Source organism: Tetrahymena thermophila (assembly GCF_000189635.1).
Source record: "Tetrahymena thermophila SB210 genomic scaffold scf_8254475, whole genome shotgun sequence".
Taxonomy (NCBI): domain Eukaryota; phylum Ciliophora; class Oligohymenophorea; order Hymenostomatida; family Tetrahymenidae; genus Tetrahymena; species Tetrahymena thermophila.
The window spans coordinates 196,988-215,237 of record NW_002476250.1 but is presented as its reverse complement, the minus strand read 5'-3'; the positions used below and the strand labels follow the sequence as shown (position 1 = coordinate 215,237).

General features: G+C 23.1%; 4 protein-coding genes across 4 annotated transcripts; all 4 read left to right on the top strand. All coding sequences in view use genetic code 6, as the record gives it.

The window, feature by feature from the left end:
- Positions 1 to 1,759: 1,759 nt before the first annotated feature.
- On the top strand, positions 1,760 to 2,092 carry TTHERM_000420289 (hypothetical protein; the record flags this gene model as incomplete). The annotated part of the gene is made up of 1 exon (XM_012799360.1): positions 1,760 to 2,092. One exon carries the CDS (start codon positions 1,760 to 1,762, stop codon positions 2,090 to 2,092), a length of 333 nt encoding a protein of 110 aa, XP_012654814.1.
- Positions 2,093 to 3,727: 1,635 nt separating this feature from the next.
- On the top strand, positions 3,728 to 4,373 carry TTHERM_000420288 (transmembrane protein, putative; the record flags this gene model as incomplete). Its single annotated transcript, XM_012799359.1, has 2 exons — positions 3,728 to 4,036; positions 4,176 to 4,373. The coding sequence occupies 2 exons, from the start codon at positions 3,728 to 3,730 to the stop codon at positions 4,371 to 4,373; spliced, it is 507 nt and encodes a 168-aa protein (XP_012654813.1).
- A 1,274-nt stretch (positions 4,374 to 5,647) lies between these two features.
- TTHERM_00420270 (hypothetical protein) lies at positions 5,648 to 13,341 on the top strand (the record flags this gene model as incomplete). Its single annotated transcript, XM_001033282.2, has 7 exons — positions 5,648 to 7,007; positions 7,092 to 7,170; positions 7,275 to 7,446; positions 7,539 to 8,589; positions 8,800 to 9,413; positions 9,481 to 12,546; positions 12,805 to 13,341. The coding sequence occupies 7 exons, from the start codon at positions 5,648 to 5,650 to the stop codon at positions 13,339 to 13,341; spliced, it is 6,879 nt and encodes a 2,292-aa protein (XP_001033282.2).
- A 450-nt stretch (positions 13,342 to 13,791) lies between these two features.
- Positions 13,792 to 17,811, top strand: TTHERM_00420260 (hypothetical protein; the record flags this gene model as incomplete). Its single annotated transcript, XM_001033281.1, has 1 exon — positions 13,792 to 17,811. One exon carries the CDS (start codon positions 13,792 to 13,794, stop codon positions 17,809 to 17,811), a length of 4,020 nt encoding a protein of 1,339 aa, XP_001033281.1.
- Positions 17,812 to 18,250: the final 439 nt, after the last annotated feature.

Sequence of the window (18,250 nt, the reverse complement as noted above, 5' to 3'; positions counted from 1 at the left end):
ATTTGGTATATAAAAATAACCAAAAACTACATACTTAAAGCATTTATGATTTAGTTAGCATCCAACCATTTCATCAATTAATGTATGTAATAAAAAGTTATATATTTACTTTGTTTTCATTTAAAATTATTTTAAGAATTTTGATATTTTTAAGACTTAAAATTTTTTCAAAAAACTGATAGTCTAAAATTTTATATTAGATTTAGAATTATTAGAGCTTGAATTTAGTTTATGTAATCACATTTCATTAAATTAGAAAAAATAATAATAAAATAGAAAATATATTTATTATAGAAATTGGATATACATTATAATGCTAAGATATAAATTCTGGTTTAAAATAAGCTCATTTATGTTTGGTAAATGATCTAAGCAAGAAAAGAATAAATTAAAAACTTCGAGATTTAATTAACTTACTTATCTAATTTTTTTAAAGCTAAATACAGTTGTAGTTCATTAAAAATTCTAGCTTGGTAAATGAATAAAACAGAAGTGTCATAAATTTCTTTTATAAGAAGTTGATGACTCAAATTAAGTGAAGGAAAAGAACATTTAATAAATATCAAAATAGATTAATTTTGAAAAATATAAGCAATAAATTTGAATCTTTTCTTAAGTAAGCTATTTTATTTTAAGGTATCTTTTGGCATCAGTTAGTTAAAACTAAAAGAGTATAAATCGTTTTACTTTTGCCAAAAAAAACCTATACAATTTATTTTTTTACTTAAATCAAGTTATAAAAAAACAGAGTTTTTAGGTGCAAGCCTTTGTGCGTTGTGCACTGAATAATTTCCACACATTACTTTAATTTTCTAATTGTCAACATAAGTCATTAGAAGATCATTTAAAGTAATGTATTTATCTCATTTTACTTACAGAAAAATTGTTTTGTATTACAAATTATAATTTTTTAACTGATTTATGAAAACAATTTAAACCAAATTTACAAGTCAATAAATAAATTACAATTATCTTTGTATTTTTTAGTAAGAAAGAGAATGAGTGAATAAGCGAATGCCTTTAGATGTCGTGCTAAAAGATTTTTTTGTTCATCAATTTAAATAATTTAAGAGAGTGTAAACAAGTGATTTGAATAATTTAAATATTTGAGTTTAATTAATATTCGATTTAAGATATCCATATATTTTCTTAGATTTGATAATGAAAGAGTGGACAAAATTTAATTTATTGCAAAAAAAAAAATAAATAAATATGTGAGGAATTTATGAATAAGTAAGAGTAGAAATCATATAAGAAAAATTAAAAGGAAGACATATGCTAATTAATTACAATTCTTTTTGTAAAGTTTTAAATATGCTTACTTAAATAAGTAAAATATATATATGCATATAAACAATAAAGAAAGATTATATGAGGAAGATTTTTTTTATTTTTTATAGAATTATAGTAATAATAAGTTAGTAGGAATGTTAAATGAGAGATTTTTTATATAGGGTGTGTTTATTTATTTATTGGTTTTTTGGTTGGTTGATTTGGTTTGGTAGTGATTGTTGTTATTAAGGTAAATATATAGTAGAAAGATGAAGATTTTATATATTATTTTTGTTAACTATTTAGAAAGAAAAATTGTTTACAATTATTGTGTCTGTAAAATGTTAGCGTAAGGCTTGTCAATTATATTATATTTATGTATGTAAGCATACATGGAAGATTATGACAGAGGGTGAGTTGGTTTCTTGTTTGTTTATTATTTTGTATTGTTTGCTGTCATATTCAAATTTGGCATGACTTTTTGACTATGCTTTAAACGACTTGGTATTAACTCACTCTTAGTTTTGTAGATTTAAGCTTGTTTGAAAATTAGAAATTCATTACAAGTTATGAAAATGTACGAACCATAAGGGCAATGTGTCTCATTTAAGGAGTAATTACTGACATGCTTATTTTTTAAACTTATTCAGTGAGCTACTCTAAGGTTTCGATTGATAACTTATTGATGTCAAAGTTTTAAGAGAAATCTTGGAACAATTATTAGTTGAAGACTTATTAATTAGTGCCTTTATCATAAGCAAACATACCATTTTATAAAATATTGTAGCATGAATAGATATTTTATACCAACTCTTAGTGAGAGGCACTAAGGTTCTAAAGAGACTTAATTCCTTCTTAGTTAAAGAGAGTAGAGAAGTTTAGATTGAGTTATCTTTTTTAGAGTTATTCAATATTAGTTTTCTCCTCTTCTAAGTTAAAGTTAGAAAAGTGGCGAGGAATGTAAACTTCTTCTAAGTAGAGTTTTACTTATTCATTCAATTGTTTATTTATAAGTCTCATTTTTAAGATATCACTCAACTAAAGGGAATCAAAAATTATTGAAAGTTGATTGTGACTGAGGTTCATTATAGAAATACCTTGCATTTAGCTCATGATAGCGCTTGCTCTTAATGAAGCTTATGAAGACATATTATTAATTATTTGTTTTTTTATATGATTTTATGAATATATGTGAGTATGTAATATATTTGTGAAAAGGTCTTAAGAGAGCTAAATTATTCGAAGAATTAAATTGTATTTATTGGTTGATTGATTGTTTGATTGATTTGAATCGATGTAAAAACAACGATCAATTACTTTTTGCAATAACTATTTTTTTTTTCTTTATTAATTAAATCAGTATTTTAAATTATTATATTAAATTGAGTCACTTCGACTTAAAGGAAATTTTCGCTGCTAGTCCTTAACTTTCTAACTAAGCAACGCTTATTTTAATTAAAAGGGGTAGTCAGTCAGTCAATCACCCTATTATTAATTAAATCAATCAAAGGAATTAAATAAGTAAATAAAGAAATAAATTAATTAATTATTCGATCAATCAGTAATAAATCATCGAACTTCTTTTGATAATTCAAATTTATCTATTTACTTGGAGAAGGGGGTAAGTAGATAATGAATTATTTATTAATTATTAAAATTTATAAGGATGCAAATTTTATTTTTCTTTTTTTTTGATCCATTTTTTAAAACTTAGTCAGCTCATGTCTTAAATTATTTTAAATTTTATTCAAATAAAACATACAGCTTTACAATTTTTATAATAGCTAGAAATGAAATAATTATTTTTAATTAAAATTATAATTTGCTAGATAATTCTATTTTAGTTCAACTAAAATGAAAAGTATTAGTAAGTGAATACCATAAATATATGTACAAAGATTTATTTTCTATTTTTATGTCTAGCCTAACGCATCAAAGCGCACTCTTTCCTTTCTCAGATGAGCGTTAAAGATAAAAATTTAATATTTTTTGATAAGTGTAAAATATTATATAAACAAACAAAAATGATATATTTATAAAAATCTAAGAATATTCTTTTTTCGCCAAAAAATAATTACTTCTTATTACACTACAACGCTTGTTGTTTGATGCCAAATATTTATATAAATAGATTTAAGCTAAGCTTTTAATTGAAAAAATGACAAAACATAGATATGCTTGCAAAAATACATCGTGTTATGGTATTTTATATGTTTCAATTTATTCTAGTCATTACAAATTACAAGAAGATACATCAAGTAATAATGATACTTTTCTACAATATTAACTATTCACTGATTAATTATTGAATATTTGATTTTATCAAATAGAAATAAATCTCCAATTTTTTTATATTATATATAAGTATAGATATGTATATATGTATGTAAGAATGAATGAATAAATGAATGCGTGTCATTTTATATATTTTATACCTTTGATTATTAGTGGTCAAATGATAAAAAAAACTGAAAATAAATTACTATTTAATATCTCGCAGTATACCGATTAATATTACCTAAAATTCATAATTAAATTCCTATCATTTATTTTAGTATTTATTAAAAATATATCTTGTTATTAAACGTTCTATTATCGTCCTATCTTCAAGTATTTTTAGTAAAAAACACATGAATATCTTTAAAGTTCTATAAACAAATATTTATTTATTAATTTACAATTTTAAAGTAAGCTCTGGCAAAATAAAGGAAGAAGAAGTAAGGTAAGGTACAGAAAAAGAAAAAAAATCTAAATTTATTAAAATGTAATTTCAAAATTTAAATTTAAAAATATTTTTCTATTGCAAAAATTCAATTATAAAGCAATTTACAAAATTTATAAAAAAATTTTTTCAAATCAAAAAATAATTAACTTTTAAATTTATTTGCATATCTTAAAAATAGAAGAATTTTCAAAAAATTAATCAAATCACAGACACAGATATTTATTTATTTAAAGCTACTTTTACTAAGTAAATACAGAATCACTTAACAAAAAGGATACAAGCTCATCATAATAAAAATTATTAACTTGCTTAGTTCTAGCAAAAAATGTTTGCTTCTGTTATACTTTTATTTAAGTAGTATTATTAAAAATATTGAGGGGGGTTTTTTTAGTTTTATGCTTTTATAAATATACTACCAATTGACTTAATTCATATTAGTTTTTTAAAATAATACCCCTTCAAATATTTATTCACCATCATTTTATTAAGGTCTTTTAACTATAAGAGTAGGTCAGAATATAAGCTCTGTTAAAAGTAATAGATAAATACTTACTTAATGATGATCAGAAAATTTCAAGTTTCATTTCTTAAATCTATTTCATTTAGTTCGATTTTGTTGTTTATTAAAGGTTTAGTTAGAACTTGTTATTTTTCTATTTTATATTTTGATAAATTAACTTTATTTCGATCCTATAAATTACTCTTTGTTAAGAATAATTAAGAATATTGTAAAATTTATGTTTTTATTTTATTTCAAAAGATAAAATAATCAGTCAAATTTATTGATTTAATCAACAAAATTATATTTTAATGCTATAATAATTATGATTCTTAATCATATTTTAATATTTTTATTCTATTTATTTACTTACTAGTCTTAATTATACTATTATGGTAGCAATACTAGCTATAATTAATTTTGTTATATTTTTCATTCCAAAATAACATAAAAAATAAAATATTAATTTTATTTGTTTATATTAAATTTATAAGATATCCCTATCCTTTGATTTTAAGTTATTCATATAAAACTTATAACATAATAATAAATTAAACTATTGAATGCTTTTAGCAATATCTAGTAAATTTCTTAAAGAATTAGTGATTCTCTTAATTTTATTTATTTATTTATTACTTTCAATATTTTAAAATAGATTAAGAATTTTTGAGTTTAAAAAAAACATAAAATTTTGAATTTATTTTAATCTATTTTATTTTAATTTAATTTAATTTAGTTAATAAAAAAGAAATATATGATACGAACTTATGAATTAAATACCAATCAATCAGCTTTATTTAATACAATTCAAAAATATTAAATTTCAATTTAATATTTTTGCGGTATATAATATTTGCATGTATGTTTCTTGCTTCTTTGTTTGAAAAATAAAAATTCAAATTTGATTGTTATTTATTTAGCGTAAACAAAAATTATTTAAGATTTCTTTGATTTTGAATAGCGTTTATCAATTTAATTAAAGATTGCTATAAATAAATTCAAATATCAAAGAGAAGCAGCTTTAAGAGTATTAAAAGAAGCAAAAAATAGGGAATTAAAACAATTAAATATACTCAAAGGATTACTAACGCAAAAAGTAACCTCATAATTTATTATCTGTTACAAGACAAGCAAGAAAAACCACAAAATAAATGGATTCATTTGAAAACAGTGTAAATAATAGCTCTGACTGTATTTAAAATCCTCTTTGTAATCAAAACTTGAGCTAGTAGGTACTTTAAAATAATCAATAATACTCTTCATAGTATAGCTTAAGCTAAAAAAACGAAGCGTTTAACTCATCTTAAAACAAACCACTTTCTTAGCAGTTCCTCCCTCATATTGATAATACTTTAAAGTTGGAAGATTTAAATGGAAAGAGCTCTGCTAAGCACAACTAATGCAAAAATATATAGCAAGAATAACTTTTTCAATAATAGCAAAGCATGTAAACTCTTAAAAGCTTTAACTCTTCTAATATTTTATATTAATAGAGCACTTTAACAACACATACAAATGTATTAAATCACAACTAAAATTTAGATTAGTAGAATATGGATAGCAATTAAAGTTGTAATAATATGCATTAAAATCATTTGTCTAATTCTAGTTAAGATATTCCTTACTCTGAAAGTCATAAGAATTCTTAGTAGAGTATTCATCAAATACATAAGCTTTAATAGCAGATATAAGCAGACACTATTGCATCTAATCAATAAAATATATATTCTTAGAAATCGCTTATTTACGATTTCGAAGGTTAAAAACAGTTTTAAGAAGGATAACAAGAAGAGTTGGATGATTAAGTTCGCTTTTTTTCTACTTAATAAGATGAGGATAATACAAATACTTTAAAAATTTCTAATTCTAATTAATTTAAATAAGATTCAGAAACACAATATAGCTATGATAAAATTAGGGAATGCTAGCAAATTAGCAGTAGTAAAATTAGTTAAAAGAATGAGGGTCAAGCAAATAACAATACTAGAAATTTAGCTATCAATTAGCCTTTAATAAACAATAATAACCCATAAAATAATAGAAAAGGAAGTTTATGTGCTAGTAATTTTAGTGGTAATATGGGGTTAGCTAACAACGATGAAAATATTTAAGTAAAAATAGTGAATGAGATCCTCAACTTTGATGATTAAAAATTTAATTTCACAGTATTTTCAAATCTGAATGCTACTGGATAATAACAGTTTATGAATACAAATAATGTTGAAATAGGCAGTAGAATTGAAAATAGTACAATAAAAAATCTATTTAATTCAACAAAAGACTTTTAAGATATTTCTGCTTTGATGGCTAATATAGAGTATACAGAGTAGAACATGAAATTGATTGATGAATTGAATTAACTCAACAAAGCTATAAAAGATACTGAATAGAAGATAGAACAAATTTCTACTCAACAAAACAATTTAAACGGCTTTTAGAATGAAGCAATTTACTTCAACAGCCTCACAGTTAAAGACAGATTAAAAAACATAGACGAATATAGAAATAAAAGTAATTCAAACTTTTCCATTTGATAATTATTTAATTAAATGAATTTAATTATTCATTTATTTTGAATAAACACTAATTTCAAAGATTTAGAACCTACCCATTTGAAGGAAATGCTTAATGGAAGACAGCAACACTTGAAAAGCCTTAACAAGGATCTAATCAAGTAAAAATATTTATGTGTGACATAAAAGATTTAAATAATTTTTTTTTACTTTCTTTAAAAAACATTTAATACGAATTATTTATGTTTGTTTGAAAAAAAAATAGGCTTGAAAGTGAACGAGAAAGGTAGAAATAATTAGAAGGAGATATAATTAAGAAAGTTGATAAGGATTTCTAAAAGGATATTGATTTGATGAATTAAGGGCTGAAAGAGATAAGTAATCTTAAATCAGAAGTATTGAGGGAAATGTAATCTGAAGAAGAGTTAGGTCATAACGTAAAAGATTTTAATTAATTAATATACTGATTAAAAATTCTATTTTGTACTAAAAATGTATCCTTTTGATATCAATTTTTTAATAAAAATAGTTATAAGAAAGGAAATCTCTTGGTAAAGAAGAACTAATAGCTAAACTTATGCAAAGAGCAGAGATGGTGGCGTAGATGGAAGATTTTGAGGAAATATAAGAAGATTTCAAGTAGAAGTTTCCTCTTGAGGCAAAATATTTATTCTAATAACTATAATTGAAAAAAGATTTAGAAACTATGCAAAAAAAACACTAAGATTATGTAAGCAGTAAAAAGGAAAAAATGAGTCTATTAGAATAAATCTAATAGCAAATTAAAGAGTTAAATGAATTTGCTTAATACAAATACAGCGCTATTTAAGAAGTATTAAACTATAAATAGCAGTAATTAAGAATTTATAATGATAAGATGGAAACAATAGAAGAATAAATAAACAAAAAATGTTCAAATTTTGGATTTGAAAGTGGATAAAATGTTTTTCTTTAGATTTTTGATGAAAGATTTATGGTTCTCTCAAAATAAGCTCTTGAAAAGTAAATTTAGTTAATAGAAAGTGAAGAAACCTAACTAAATGATTAGTATTTAGAATAAATAGAAGCCTTAGAATAAGGAGTTTAAATTTCTTAATATTCCCCTTCAGAATCATCTACCTCATCTATTTCATTAAAATCATCACCACAATCCTCACCGCTAAGATCTTTGAAATCTAATTTTTCTTAGTCATTAAAAAACCATAATTAAGTTACTGGCTCACCTTCGAATAATTGTAATTCTATTTCTAAGTAAACCTTATCAGCTAATTAATATCCTTAAGATGATATTAGCTAATGTAAGTCTGAGCACTAGAAGGTAAAAGAGATTTTCCTTATCAGAAGCACTATGCTGAGAAAGTGGAAAGAAAAAGCAAAAGAATATTTATCTTCTCTTGAGATTTAAATAAATACTCTTTAATTCTAAAATAACGGCCATTAAATAGATAGATAACACATTAAAAATTTAATTTAATTTTACTTGGATTCAACTAAAATATCTTATGAGTAAACAGAAATTGACTTTTTAGCTGATTTGTATGAACAATATTTTGAGGCCTTTTCGTAGCAAAAATTAATTGGTATTTTTTTCAGTTATTTTAAATTAAATTCAGAAATTGATCGTAAATAGAAAAATACTAACGCATCTTATTTCCCATCTCAAATTCAATCAATAAATTTAAGAAGAAGTTTAGAATCAATATAATCAAACCTTATCATTTTTAGTTTTTTAACATTAATTTCATTTTTGAATTATTTCTGTTAAATTATTTAAAAAAATTATTCAATAGTAATAGATAATAGAAACGAAGAGAGTGAGAATTGCTTACAGATCGAAGAAGTAGAGAAAAAAGTTAAAGAATTGAAAGAAGCTAATGAATAAGTATAATTGGAAATATTGACAAATGATGAAGATGTTTAAAAAATAATAAACATCATTAAATAGAAAGAATAAGAAATTAATTCGAAAAGAATAATTATGGAAAATATACTTCTGTAATAGGCTGATTAAGCTTTCTAAGATTATATTGAGCAGTAAAGTGAGGTTTTTGAAGGGCTATAAAAAACATATGGAAGCAAAGCTCTTTAGCAAATAAAACTTGGGCATCATAAATAATTCAGAGAGATTATGAAGCAGAATCAAGAAAAGAGGATGCAAAAATTCGAAGAGGTTCAAGCTTAGATCACAAAATTAAACTAGTAAATATAAGATAATATAAAATATGTAGATACTAACTTATCTGAGGATCTAGGAGCAATCTAAGCACAAATTGATGATTCATTTTAAAAAAAATCTTAATTGTAAGTTGATTATCAAACAATTTTAGAAAAAGAAAAGGAATTTGAAAGACAGCTTGAGTCACTCTTACAAGCCAAAAAAGTTAAGGTGATTGAAATACTCTAAGTAATTTTTTAGAAAGCATTTTTTTTGAAATAATAAATAAATAATAAATTATTTTTAAAAATACTAGGATAACAGTAATTATATAAGCTAGTCTACTTACGAGAAAAGAAAAATTAAACTATAGAAAGAGATAGAAGATTGTGAATCCGAAATTAAGATAATCGAATAAAATCTTAAAAACTTACTAACTCAAGATATTTATTCTCTACCCTTAAAAGAGTAAATCAACAAATTAAATATTTAAACATTTGAAGACTCCTATGATAGAAACAAAGAAAACCAAAATCCAAACGAAGGAGAAAGATAATTTTTAGTCCATCAAAGCGTTAATGCTAACGTATTAAAAAAAGATTTAGAAGAACTACAAATGCAAAGACTTGCTTTAGAATCAAGATTGATAGAAATCAACTTTAATATCAACACAGCAAATAACTCTGATTTTAAATCTTGCAATCTAGTAATCCCTTATGAAAATACAAACAAGCTACAATCCTAAGTTGATTAAAAAATGAAAGAAGATACAAAAACACTCAAAAATAGCTGTACAAATACAGATCATGAATAGCCTAATACTTAGAATAAATTTAAAAAAGAATTAATATCCCATGAATAACCTGCCTTCTTCAACGGAAGTGGGAGCGAAATTAACTCTAGAAAATAACAAAAATTAGTTTAGAATAATAATATACTTTTTAATTAAATTGATGAGAATTCATCTTTTTTGATAAGGAGTTAGTTGGGTGGTAATCAAATGTTTAATACTGCTGATTAAATGATAGATTAAAAGCAATTTGAAAATAAAAATATCAAAGCAATAGAAAACTTAAGCCAATACCATTTTGGAATGGAAAATGATTTAGATTAAATTTCTGGCAATAAAAAAATATCTTCATATAAGAATGAAAAGTAAAAATTCAATTCAAGTTTGTCATAACATTCTGAGCATACTTACAAGATTGAAAATGTTAATTAAAATGTTTAGATTTCTTCAAATGAACAATTTAAATAAAATCAACATGAATTAAAATAGGATTTAACTTCTGATTTAAGAGGTATTAAATAGGATGAATTTGAATGCAATGATTATAGATTGAATAGTAACTTGAATAATTAATCTGATTTATGTAAAATCAAATAGTAACTTTTTGGTACTCGTAATCATCAATTAGAAAATTAAGGTGAATATTTTTCAAGCTTGAATGAGCCTCATTATGGCTTGATTTAAAATCATAAAATTCAATTTGTAGAACACGAAGATGACCCTATCATTATTGCAAATACCACCAGCAAGAATTTATAAAAATAAAGAAATATCCTCAATTAATATCATTAAATTGCAATACAAAATAATAATAATAATTAATGCTAATAAAATATTTTTCAAAGTTAACCAATGCAATCAGATAATATTATATAATAAAATCCTATGGAGAGCAATAGAGATTTTAGTAGCCATTTTACAAATGAGGCAGTATTCAAAAATATTGAAGATACTTAAAGCTTGAAAAATGGATTAAAAAACAAAGATATAATTCAAAATTAATTTAATTAATAACAATACTAGCAATATGAGGATTTGGGACAAACTTTATAGACAATTACAGAAGAATAAATCAGTACTAATAGAGGTTAAAGCGCTCGAAACTATATGCAGTAATATCTAAACATCCATTAGATTACATAAAATGACTAATTAAATTACCAACCCAATTTTATTAAGGATTAATAAGAAAGAGAATAGGCTTTAAAATATGAAAGCTTTTAAAATAGCAAAACAAAATAGCCAAAGTTAAATTTAGGATAATACCATTCTTACAGTAATTAAATTACACCAAAGAATATTAATCTTTCTTAGCAGCAAGTTAAGGCTGAATAGACTAATAATTACTAAGAAAATTCATAATCATTAAGAGAAAGAAAGAAAAATTAATAAATAGAATCTTTAACTATTAATCAAAAGATAGCAAATCAAAATATTAATTATTATAATGGCACTCATATTCAATAAACTCAGAATAATAGCAGAGCGAAGAGCTTAATGTGTGATGCGAAAGAGAGCTCAAAGCTATTGCATGAAAACTTCAAAGTTAAAACTAATTTAAAATAAAATCCAAAAAATTAATTCAGTAAAACTCAAAATAACTATTAAATATAAGAAATGTCAAAAAATAAGCAATAAAGAGTGGATGCCTCTTTGAAATAACTAAATTTAGATTAAAATACCTACAATAATGTTTGTCTTTAGGGGTTTTTAGCTAGTACTATTAATTAATAAGAAAATCTTTGTCCAAACATTATCTAGCCATTAACTTAATAATTTATTAATTTAGGTATGTCAAAGTAACAATAAAAAAACATACAGCCTCTCTTAAGTCATACTTCGAATTCTTTATGCCTTTAGCAGAATAACTACACAATCAATGAAGCTGGAAACTGGTTTTAAACACCAAATTAAAATATATAAATATCATTTAATAGCTACCTTAACTCTTCCTTGAACAAGCAGAAAAATCTAAGTAAATAGCCTAAACAAGGTGCTGTTGACATTCAGAAGTGTTCTAATAACTACTCATTAGATGTGAGATGTATACAACCTCAGTCTTCAAAACATTAAAATTCTTAAGCCTACCCAGTTCAAAATTAATATTTTGAGAATAATTATAACCAGCATTAGAATTTATCATTTGATCCTAAGCTTATTTACTAATCGTAAGATTGTCAACTTTAATAATTCTCAAATTAAGATAATACTTCATTTAGTTCTTTACAACAGCAATAAATTGATTAATAGCTTATAAATTTTGATTAAGATATTCAAAAGTATTAATTTATGGCTTAAAACAAAAAAAAACGTAGATCAAAATCTGAAGAAATGAAAGGACCAAGCGCTTAAATTTAACCATAAATAAAATCTAATACCATTAATATAAAAGGTCCATTACTTTGTAACTATTAGAATAATCAAAGGTCAAAAAGTTAAAGTGTATAAGGGCAAGGTGAATCATTATTAAACAAAAACATCTAATCTCTGTCTTCTGTAAATTGCTAATAGATCTAAAACTACTAAAAATAATTCATTTATAAACTCCATCTTGAGCAATTGTAAAACAAAGAAGCTCAATTTTTGATACAAGTAATTTATTTTTACAAAAAAATTACTGAATTGATTTTTCACTCAAAATATTAATTTTTTATTTGTTAAATTCAAATTTTTGGAGGCTTACTAATTAGAAATATTTATGAGTGAGGGAAAAATTTTCTAATTTTTTAAAAATATTTTTCATATTTTTGTTTTTAAAAATAATTCTTTTGGTTTGACATATTTTGAGTGGATTTATTTTTTTAAATTTTATTTAATCATTAGCAAAATAATATTTTTATTTCTCAATAGATAAAAGATTTACTGGAAGGAACTGTTATAATGAAGAAGTTTTCTTAATATTAAAGTTTGAAGCAACATGTTTTTAATCCGTTTACTTGTGATTAAATGCCTCCAGAAAACTGTGGATTTGGATAGAGACTTATAAATCTTCATAAAAATTTGACCAAAATAGAGATAAGACACCCATTAAAATAAGGAACAGTTGAATCGACAATAAATATTGATTAAATATTACGTTATACTATACCAAATACAACTTTAGAACTTTTAAAAATTCAAAAAGAACTTAGATAATAAAAGGAATGCTTTGAACAAGGCTTATAATAAAATAAAATCAATATTTAAAACTTGCCAGCATTAGAAAACATTGATTAAATCTCTTACTATGCCTTTTGTATAGTTCTAGATAAAGGAGGAAGAATAGAATTTATTGCATAAGATTACAAGACATTTAATATGTGGATATAAGGCTTGCAACAGATAATAAAGTAAAAAAAGCTTCTTCCTCGTCTTAAAAATTACATTGAGCAAGTTTAAATTATTTGAATGTAAATATTTTAATAATACTAAAATTATTACTCACAAAATTCATTTTTAAAAAATTATATTTATTCGCAAGCAAATTTCTTATTATATCTTTTATTCATAATCGTTAATGTTGTTTATATGTTTAAAAATGAATAGAAATTTCATTTATTCTATTTAAATAATATATAAAGCATTATTTAATTTATGGTATTTTAAGCTTTTTTGTGGTTAGATTTTAAGTTATTTTAAGTTTTTTTAAATAAACTTTTTACAAATTAATTTTTTTTTTCTATAAATTTAATCTAATAAAATAAAGTGTTTCTAGTTTTTAGCAAATTTTATTAATAGATATCTAGTAGAATTAAGATTAAGTAAATAAATAAATAATAGTGAATATTTTTGATAATAAACAACTCAATAGCAAAAAGAGTAAATTCACTTTCACTTTTTTAATTATCAACTAATAATATGAGCTTTCATGAAGCGAAAGCCAATGATGACGAAAGTAAAATCAAGCTCAACCAGCAGAAAATAGATTTTGAGAAATATATTATTGAAAAATATAATAGTTTGAAGAATAGAAACGAATCAAATTTGTAAATAAATTCGAATGCTTCTTCTCCAAAGTAGACTTATTCTTAACCAGGTACTTTTTCAAGAATAAGTAGTAATAATCTTAAAATCACCAAATTAAGTTCATTAATAAATGAACAGGTTGCTAATTAAAGTTAGTTGAAAAATAACAAGCAAACATCAAATAAAGTTAATTTTTCTCTCTATTATAATGATTTATAAGAGTAACTGAGCAAATATGGTATCAAAGTTTCAAGGTATTGTGATAAACTGAATAATATATTGGAGGATCCTAATAAAATAAATGAAAATGAATATTTTATGTTTGACAAATCTTAATAACAATCATCTTTACTTTCAAGTAAAGCTTCTTTAAACTATTTGAATTATCTTCAATCACCTAAAACCAGTAAATAAAACAGTGAATTATCAGCCGAATACAAAGAGTTAGAAAAAAAAACTGACAAAAAACAAGAAAATTTAGCAGAAAGCCATTTAAGAAATCATTTATTTAAGAAAAAACTTAAAGAAATGTAAGCTAAATGCCTATAAAATGAAAATTTTTATGATAGAATTAAAGATTTTCCTACAAATGAAGAAGATTATATAAAATTAAAAAATTATGGTAAATTAATAATTTCATAAGATAATAATAATAATTATAATAATATGCAAAATGAAACATCAAACATGCAAGCTCAAAACCAAAGGTCTAATTCTCTTGATTATGTAATTAACAACATGAATTCTTCTTAATAATTTCTATCAAATAGTTAAATTAAATTTACAAGACTAAGTTTTCAAAAATAGCAAAGCTAGGAAAGTGATAGATATAGCAGCTTCAGTCCTTTAATCTCTGAAGAGACAAATAAATTTTTTAGCAACTTTGACCAAATCAAATAGAACTATCCTAGTTGCAGTTAAAATTAAACTCAAAAATATTCTGATATATTTTGTAACTCAGATCTAAAGCAATTATAGTAAACATTAGATGCAGAAAGCTATTAAACTTACCTACAGTAAAGTCCTTCTTAATAAATACCTTTCTAGAGATAATGGGCAATTTCTTCTCCTCTAACTAGATAATCTCCTTTTAAACCTAAACGTATACCAGATATTTTATATAGATAAGCAAATGCTTTTGATAATCCTAAATATAATGCAAATGATCAAAATTAAAGATAAAGCTTTTTGAGAAATAGATTCTTTGATATTCACTTTGATTCATTTGATCATAAGCTCCTTAAACTAAAAGAAGGCAATAAAAAAGAAAAAACAGATTTTTTAAACTTAAATTAGCAAGAAGATTAAAACGAATCGGCTAAAAATGAAGAAAGTTAGGATTAGTCTCATTTTAGAATTAAAAGAAAACCAAGTATTTATCATTAAAAGAGTGTTTCAGTTTACAATTAAAGTAGCGCTATTAGTCAAAGAGAAGGTGTAGAAAAAAAACCAATTACTCCATTAAATCAAAGGGTTAAAACTTCTAAGAATAATTCAGAAGCTCCAAAACAAAGATTTGTAAAACCATATCCTGCATTTGTAAGAAAAGAAATAAATGAAAGCATTAAAACTTCATCTTAAATAAGTAATTTGTAAACTAATGGCGATTAGGAATAACACGATGAAAATATTTATCAATTAAATGAAAAGTTGATTGAAGGACTAGAGTATAATATAGATAGATTTATTGAAAAATTGAAATAAAAAATTTTAAGTAACTCAAAATTATTCGATGAAATAAAGCAAGACTGTTACATATTTGACTTTGAATAATTTCTCATTAATTTAAAAAATTTTATATTTTCTTCTATATCAAAAACATCTTATGACAATAATTAATAGGTAAATTCTATAAGAAGAACTTCGATGTTATTTGATGGGGTTGGAAAGTCTATAAAATTTAACTTGTTTAAATAAAAATGCAATGTACAAGAAATAATAAATATTATCTTGTCTAGCTTATTGACTTTAAACCACTTGAAATAGGAAAGACCAGTTTAAAATAATAGAATTAATTTCCAAAGAAATAAACTCAAATTGCAAGATTCTAATGAAAACTAATCTGTTTAAAGTTCTGAAAAAAATATCGAAGAAATAGATAAAAAAGATAAATAGGATCAAGACGTTTTATCCAGATAGAATTCAGTAAGCTCTTTTTAATGCACTTCTCCAAAAGGATTAAGTTAGAAAAGGTTTTAAATGAATTCTTAGCTTTATATGCAAAAATAAGATTTTTCACCAAAGTCACCATAATTATCTAGACAAAATACATTAAACATTTAAAGTGAAAGAAATATAAAAATTCCAGAAAAGAGTTAATACAATTCAGATAGTCCTAGGTCTATTCAATCATAAATTAATAATTTATAATCTTTTCAAAATTATTAAAATTAATATGAAGAATAAAGTATTTTTAAATAGCAAACTTAAAATAAAAGATTGCTAGAACAGAGGAAGAAGGAGGAAGATATTTTGTATAATTATATGCAAATTGGGTATAACGATATCCAAAATTATTCAAGGACCAATTTGAAACTAACATAAAATGTATTTGACCAGCTTATTGAAATAATTATGGAGATTTTAATTGAATTTTAATATAGTAATTTATCAATAAATTAATATATCGGATCTTTATATAATAAGGCAACAAGTATACTTGGGGTCAGCGTTAAATAAGAAATACCACCAAATCTTTATGAAAAAGTCATATAAACTACTATTTCTAAAATGGAATTGTAACAGAAATAGAGTGCTAGCTTAACAAAATTTTTACATGCTGTTTTTGAAGTTGAAGAAGATATTATTTATAAAAGAAACGTGCTTGATAATTAAGGAAATGATAAACGTTCATAGCAACTTCTAACAGCAATTAAAGAAATTGCCTTACAATGTTAAATAAACTATCTTTAATTTTATTCCTTGAAGCTATTTCTTTATGAAACGATGAAAGATATACAAGCAAATTTTAAGACAATCGAAAAGGCTATTTTTTATATCGAAGCTTTTAGGAATACCCTTTGCAATATCTAGCATAGTTTTTTAGTATAAAAATAATAATAATAATAATAAAAGTAGAGTGATGAATCATAAGAGTAAAAAGATGAAACAGGCTATGAAAAAAAAGAATAAAAAAAGCATGAAGAATATATTATTGATTTCTCATCTAAATCAAGCATGAGAAAATTAATTGAAGAATTCTTATGGCAAGTACAACACGAGATGATTGAATTTATGCAAAGCGATACTAAATTACACAACGAAATGGAGTTATTTATAGGGGATTTAATATTTTCTTTAGCAGGAATATACCCTTAAAAGCAGATACTGATGCACAAAAATCTAAGAGTGCTTCAAAAGAGTTTCTATGACTAAGTAATTTATAATTTATGCAAGCTGCTTTTTAAAAAGAAAATACCAATTGAAGAAATTAGAAATATTTTTATATCTTCATAATAAATATCAGCCCTACTAAACTTTGAGCCAAAGTTAATATTAAAACTGGGTGGTTTTATATAAATTTTGTAGCTCTCTTTTATTTTTTCTTCTGTTTACTTTATGGATAACTATAAAGCAAAATGCAGTGTATCTGATAATGTTTCACTAATACAGCAGAAAACTAATGCAAGTTAATCTCAATAAAATTAAGAAGAAGATAATACTTAAATAATAATTGCTATAATCAAAGATTATTAACTCATATGGTTTGAATTTTTAATAGCGAGTTATTTTTCTTCATATCCTACATTCAACAGCTATGATGTGAAGGCAGCTTTCACAATTAACAAAATTGACCACTAAATCATTAAAAGATGGATTTATTATTTGAGCAAACTTGGTGCTTATTTTGACCAGTACTCAATAGATAAATTCATTTAAGAGCTTTCTATATCAATAAGTTATATTAAATGATTAATAATTTTAAACAAATAAAATATTTCCTTAAATTATCATCTAAAAATAAATATTCATAATCGAAAATTCTTTTTAATTTTTTTAAATAATGTAAAATTAAAGAACAAATTGGATAAAAAAGGTTGAAAACTTACATTAAATACATTTTAAATATTTCTTTCTATACGTTGATATCTAAAATAAAAGTTATAGAATAAGAGATAACTTTTAACAAATACAAATGATTGAAATAGGATAATAGATAAGGAGCTAACTTTTAAAATTTACTTATAAAATTATTTGAATATTTTTCTTTTTTATCTTAATTTTTTAAAAAACTCATTTCTTTAAAAATTAAGTTTAAAATTAAAATATAAAATTTTACTTTTTAAAATAATTAAAAGAATTTGTTAGTCGAATTTAAAATTTAATTATAACATAGAAATCATTTAATTTC